Source organism: Tauraco erythrolophus, unplaced genomic scaffold (genome assembly GCF_009769465.1).
Source record: "Tauraco erythrolophus isolate bTauEry1 unplaced genomic scaffold, bTauEry1.pri scaffold_40_arrow_ctg1, whole genome shotgun sequence".
In the NCBI taxonomy this organism is placed as follows: Eukaryota; Metazoa; Chordata; class Aves; order Musophagiformes; family Musophagidae; genus Tauraco; species Tauraco erythrolophus.
The window spans coordinates 293777-300014 of record NW_028238614.1 but is presented as its reverse complement, the minus strand read 5'-3'; the positions used below and the strand labels follow the sequence as shown (position 1 = coordinate 300014).

At 52.6% G+C, this 6238-nt stretch overlaps 1 protein-coding gene across 1 annotated transcript; it reads left to right on the top strand.

Annotated features, from left to right (window-relative positions):
* The first annotated feature begins 2226 nt into the window (after nt 1-2226).
* Nucleotides 2227-3694, top strand: LOC147526012 (uncharacterized). The gene is made up of 4 exons (XM_086630620.1): nt 2227-2238; nt 2322-2495; nt 2894-3114; nt 3397-3694. The coding sequence occupies exons 2-4, from the start codon at nt 2371-2373 to the stop codon at nt 3681-3683; spliced, it is 633 nt and encodes a 210-aa protein (XP_086486746.1). The 5' UTR covers nt 2227-2238; nt 2322-2370; the 3' UTR covers nt 3684-3694.
* Nucleotides 3695-6238: the final 2544 nt, after the last annotated feature.

Here is a 6238-nt window from a genome sequence, read left to right as displayed (position 1 = left end):
TTCGTGGCCTCCTCTGGCCCCGCTCCAACAGTCCCCATGGATGTCTCCCATCATCCATGTCTTTCTTGTGTTGGAGACCCCGGAGCTGAACGCAGCACTGCAGGGGGGTCTCAGGAGAGCAGAGCAGAGGGGCAGAATCTCCTCCCTGGACCTGCTGCCCACGCTGTTTGGGTGCAGGTCAGGCTCCGTTGGCCTTCCTGGGCTGCCAGCGCACCGTTTCTGACTCTGGTGGTGGGTTCACCCCCCTTTATCGCCATCACCCTGGTATGAGCTGTTCACGCAGTTGTTCCTCATGGAAGTTCGCGAAATGGGTCTTGGGGATGCAGGGGTCCTGGTGGTGGGTTCATAGCCTCGGCTCAGGACAGGGGAGTTAATGCAGAAGGTGGACTCGCCGTTCTCTGCCGCTCCCCCACTCGGTGGCCCCGGCGGAACCAGTTGGTTTAAGGCATCTCCCAGAAATCCCTGATCGCGTGAGGAGAGCGTGAAGCGTGGAGCATCCATCTCAGTTTCTCAATGACGGATGTGTTGTGACGATGGCTCAGCTGACCGGGGTTTACCGGGGGACTGAGGCACAGAGGTCTCCGCCCACACGCTCTTTGGCACAACCTCCGACATCCGCCTGTTGTTTTTTGCCATTTTGGCTGCAAACCAACATTCCTACGGGCTGCTGCAGAGAAAATTTAACTCTGTCCCTGGTCAGACCCAGGCCAGTCCTCCACGGGAAAAGACAATTAGAAAGAAAAGAGCTCATTTTAAATCAAAAAATTGCGTAATTAGTCCGGCACGTGCATGCACGTGAGTTTTGGGACCTGGACAGGGAATGTTTGGGCACCGCTGGTTGGTGTGGAGGTATCTCTGAGGGCCTGACATTGCCAAAGAGGTCCTGTGCTGGGCCAGGTTCTCGTCTTGGAGGCGTTGTACCTGGGTCATGGCCACGTTGGCTCTGAGGAACTCCAGTGTTCCTCCAGAAGTTCTTGTGACCTCCAGTAACTGTTCTTCTCCCTTCCCAGACTCCTGCAGTCCACCACGAGATGAGATCGAGCTCCAGCAGATCCCGGCGCGTTGCTATGGGTCAGTGGAGAAGGAGACTTACCAGAATGCTGGTGTCCACCTCAGGGAGCGTTGGGAACGCAGGAGCAGAAGTGTCTCAGGAGTCCGGTGAGTCCACTGTGGATTTTGAAGCTCATGGCCAAAGCTCTCGGAGGACAAGGCTGAGTTTTCCATGCCAGGTCAGTGTTGCTGGCCTGGATTTTGGAGCTTAGTGCTTCACAAGTGATAGGAGCAGAAGAACACCCATGTCCAGCCCTTTGTCTCTCTGGTCCTTTGAGCTCTCAGCTTTTCAAACTTCATGGTTTTTTCCTTCAACTCTTCCCCATTTTTCTTTTCTCCAGGCAAAGGTCCCAGGTCATGTTAAGAGAACAGAGATGACAAACAAGGGAACCTCAATGGCGCAGGTACTGGTGAGGGTGTTTCCTCCGTCGCATCGTGTTTCTCTGATGATAAACCAGGTGCCGAGTCGTGTCGGGAGTGGTCCTGGGTGACAGGACCTGATTAGGAGGTGGAGGCTCTTGGTGACACCACACCAAAAAGCCTCCTGGGCTTTGCCCAGGACCTGCCTGAGGAGGAGGACAGGGAGGAAGACATGATGGGCCGTTGCCAGTGACTGCCCTCACTCTGCCAGCCTCACTGCCCATCTGTCCTCAGCAGGGCTGTGCCTGAGTGCAGGTGAAGCTTGGGAGGACAGGGAAGACCTCACTCTTACAGCGAGTTGGGGTTCTTCTTTCATGAAGACCATGCCCAAGCTGTCAGGAGGGCCCCTCTCCCTTGGTGAACCCGGTTTCTACCCTTTTTTTGGCTTGCCACTTCTTTGGAGGTGTTAATTGATGCTTTCTCTTGGTTGCAGATGACCAGGAGAGCAGAGAAGGCCCAGGACCTTCCAGAAGGTTTGTTATGAGGGCTGGAGGGCCACCAGCCCCCTGGGGTGAATGGCCATCACGGGAAGAGGTGCAGCTTGGGCATCATTAGGTCCCCAAAATCCCACCTCCCGTTGGCATAGAGAGACCCCCAGGATGTCCTTCTGCATCCTCTTCCCACCAACAAATGGGGGGTGCTCACTCTGAAGCATCTGGATCTTTCCAAATACCTCGGAGTAACCGAGGGGTCTTCAACAGGGCGGAGGTGATGACGCAGGGGACGCACAACCTCTGGGAGTGTCGGCCACAGCCAGCTGAAGTGGATGTGAGTGATGGAGCAGGTGAAGACGAGGAAGGGGGATGGTGGCAGGAGGACACAGTGGAGACCCACCACCTGTTTTCCAATAGCTGCCAGCCCAGCTCCTATCTGTTTGGTGGACGTCACCAACCGGAAGATATGATGACCCTGGAGTTTGTTGCTGTGCTGTCAGAATCTCAGAAGGTTGACACCAATTACAAGATCTGCGTTGTCATCTGCAAAGAGCCTGGCCTCTGCGAAGAATTCGCCAAGATGGAGAAAAGGTAAAAAAAAATGATGGTGGAATTTACGCTGAGGAGTTGTTTCTACTGCTGTTTTCCTTTGGGAGGTTCAGTTCTGGGCTGAAGGACCTCGCAGCAGCTTCCTACAGAGGCTGGAGGTGAAACCCCCAAATAGAGACATCCCAGTGGAGTCGTAGCACTCAGTGGTGGCTCCTCCAGTCTGCCCATCACTCATGGAGCTGCTGTTCTGGCTGGGCTGGGATCTGTCAGCCCCATGTCAGGATCCAAGCTGGGCCAATGGATTTAATTAGTCCCCTGGTTGATGAACCCAGCTGTGGATTTCTCCCCTACGGTTTTGAAGGCCACGACAGATGAGCCAAAACTTGAACGTTGGCCTGGGGTTGACCAATATGAATGAGCTCCTTCTCTTCCTCTTCCAGAGACAGACTGATCACGGGCAGTGCCAGCATACCCATTTCTTGCCTGCAACAAGGAGTCATCTTCTATAAATATGCCCTCGTGAACACCTACCGAGAGGAGAGAGACACTAAATTAGAGCGCATTTCTCCCGAGAACGCCGACATCCCGGAGAACTTGAAGGACAGAAACGCTGAATTGTATCGTGTCATGTATATACCCAAGACGGAGATCAAAGCAGACGGTAATGCTTTTATCCCAAGTCATGACTGGAGGGGACAGCTGAAGGTTCACCTGGTTCATTTTTGGGTTTGTGCCGCGCGTTTCCGAACTGCTCGTACAAAAGAAGCTTTTTCCCCCCCTTGTAATAAAACTCAATGGTCGGCACCCACCCACCCCATCCATCTGGAAAATGGGTGGCACCTCTTGGGCTGGAGAAAACGCATGGAGGGTTTTCGTGCTTTCGGGGGCTTCGGCTGTATTTGGTGTCTATGTTTCACTCCTGAACTCTTCCTTTTTCCTCCAGGAAAGTGGACCTTCTTCGAACACGTCGAATGCAGTCTCCTCGGCAGCAGCACCTCGTTTTGGAAAAGTGTCTCCAGAAGGGAGCCCAGGTGCGACATCCAGAGGGAATACCTGGTGCAGGATTTCTTTGCTCATGGCACTTCCTGGAAATCCCTTGAGGATATAGAGAGGAAACTCGAGAGGTACAAGGGGAGCATCATAGTTTCTCTTGGGGACGTCGCCAAGAAAGACTCTGTGATATTCTACAGTGCGGATGTGGAAGCGGTAAGTGTCCACCAAAACCTCTGAGGAGCTGACAAAGTGATGTCCGTCATTTGGGGGAATGGGTTGGATGTCCGAGGGGGGAAGTGAAGAACCTTCTCCTGCCTGCTGTATTTAGCACGTTGGACCTTCTTGGATGGATGTGTGGCACCAGGAATAAATACTTTCTCCCTAGAGAGGTGCCACACAAGGTGCCCCTGGTCAACAGCATCTTCCACCTCCTGTCTTCCTCCCTGGACCAAGCTGTTCTCAGAGAAAAACCATCTTGCCCAGCCTGGTGAAACGCCCTTTCCTTATTTTGTTGTCCAGGTGGAAAAACAGTATCAGTGCCTTCATCCAAACAATCATCAAGCGTCTGCACAATGAGGAACATAAACTTCCAAGGCTCCTCTTCGCCTTTCACATCTCATTTCGCTATCACCTTTCCCTCACCTCGGCATCCATCACTGAGGCCGAAGAGTGCCTCCAGGTCATCCGGTTCTCCCAAGACAAATACGAAGAACTGAGAGGAAAAAGGTAATTGACGTTTGTCAACCTGCTCACTTGGAGCAACGTCACTTTCAGAGGGCCAGGGCTCAGCTCAGGTGTCCCCTCGTGTCACTTTGGGGTGCCATGTGCTATCCCAAAGGGATCTTTGAGCATCCGTAAACCTGTAGATGCTTCCAGCCTAGTGAGTCCATCTTGGGTACCCTGGGCACCTTGAAGAGCATCCAACGTCTCTTGATATTGATTGTCCTCTGGAGATGTCTTGAACCAAGCTCTTTCCAGGCAGCTGCCTGTGGGCAGGATGAATCCTATTGTGGGCTGTGGGAGAAGACTCCGTCCCGCATAGGCACACGTCTCCCGCCGGTATCCCAGAGGTCACTTTGGGAAGTTTGACTTTTTTTGGACTTTTTTTTTTTGCAGCAAATACTTTCCATCTCTGAAGGAAATGTGTCTCAAGACCATTAATGGCACTTTGTGGATCTGGTTGGTCCCGCTCCTCTATGCGATCAGGAGAAGACAGACGACCCCTTCCACCCAGACAAACTTCCTTTAGAAGCCTTCTTACAGCTGAGGAAGGACAAAGAGAAGCAAAGGTGGGTCTGAAAAAGCTGAGGCGGGATCAGGGTGATGAACTGTCCTGCTCTTCAAAGCGCTTTTCATTCCTTCTGCTTGGTGGCTTCTCAAGGAGCTGCCCCTTCTCCTTGGCATGCTGGATCTCCTGCCCTGTGGGTTGTTGAAAGAGTGCTGGTGGACCTTATGAGGAGGATGGAGTTGGGTGCTGTGTGGTCTTATCCAGACAGCTGGATGGGAGCAGTCCTGGGAGAGGATGACTTGGAAAGGACCTTCAAAGATCATAGAATCCTAGAATGGTTTGGGTTGAAAGGGACCTTGAAGATCATCTAGTTCCAACCACCTCTGCCATGGGCAGGGACACCTTCCAGTAGATCAGGCTGCTCAAAACCCCATCCAGCCTGACCTTGACCTGCACCAATGATGGGCAAGATGTCCCTGTCCACGGCAGGGGGCTTGGACTAGGTGATCCTTGAAGGTCCCTTCCAACCCAAACCCAACTCATTCTGATTTTCCGCTAGATCAGGTTGTTCATAGCCTCCTCCAGCCTGACCTTGAACACTCCCGGTGATGGGGAAGATGTTCCTGTCCATGACAGGGCAGTTGGACTAGATCCTTGAAGAGCAGTTAGACTAGATGGTTTTTGAAGGCCACTTCCAATCCAATTCCAACCCAACCCTTTCTGTCATCTTCTACTAGATCAGGTTTCTCAAAGCTTGTCCCATCTGACCTTGAACACGTCTAGTGATGAGGCACCCACAGTGTCTCTGGGCAACCTGTTCCAGTGTCTCACCACCTTCATCGTACAAACGTTTCTTCCTTAAGTCCGATCTAGATCCATCCTCTTTCACTCCAAAAGCGTTGCCCTGACCCAAGTGCAGGACCTCACACTTGCCCTTGTTGAACTTCATGAGGTTGGCCTGGGCTCACTTCTCCAGGCTGTCAAGGTCAACTTGAACCCTGAGTTTTGTCCTAATGGCCTTTAGATGGGTAAATCTCCCCAAAAATTCCTGCTTTGCCGTGTAGAGTCACTCGCTGTCAAACCCAGCTCCTCCTTCCAGCCCCCACCACCCTGCCTGTAGGTCCCACTGTGTCTACCAGTCATGGTGCCATCTGAGGGCGCCACCACGTGCCTCCTGGTCCTCCGAAGTCCATCTGAATGTTCTTGACGTGCTTTCCTAGGAAAGTCCTGAAGATGATAGACTGCACAAGACCTTGATTAGAAGAATGTGCTCCGCTGGGCAAAGGTGGTGGTGGATATGGTGGCCACGAGGAACCTCACCAAGGACCCTTTGCCTGACATTTGGCTTCCACTCCAGCTGCTCTTGGACACCTTGTCGAGCGCAATCCTGGAAATCAGTAAATCCTCGTCCCAAGTGCATGTAAGGACAACTGACTTGTGAAAGACCTTCTTCTGCTCTGCAGAGAGTGGTGTGGGGCTGTTTAAATGTGGGCCAGAACGTGTCCGTGGTTCCTACAGAGATTTTCAGCGACTGAGGACATTGAGTTGTAGGAACCTGGGGCTA

What these genes read in the sequence shown, in the direction of transcription:
- LOC147526012 (XM_086630620.1), top strand. Translation starts at nt 2,371, where the DNA reads ATGATGACCCTGGAGTTTGTTGCTGTGCTGTCAGAATCTCAGAAGGTT. An exon ending in TTCGCCAAGATGGAGAAAAG is followed by an intron (nt 2,496 to 2,893) that starts GTAAAAAAAAAT and finishes TTCCTCTTCCAG; the next exon opens with AGACAGACTGATCACGGGCA. An exon ending in GACGGAGATCAAAGCAGACG is followed by an intron (nt 3,115 to 3,396) that starts GTAATGCTTTTA and finishes TTTTTCCTCCAG; the next exon opens with GAAAGTGGACCTTCTTCGAA.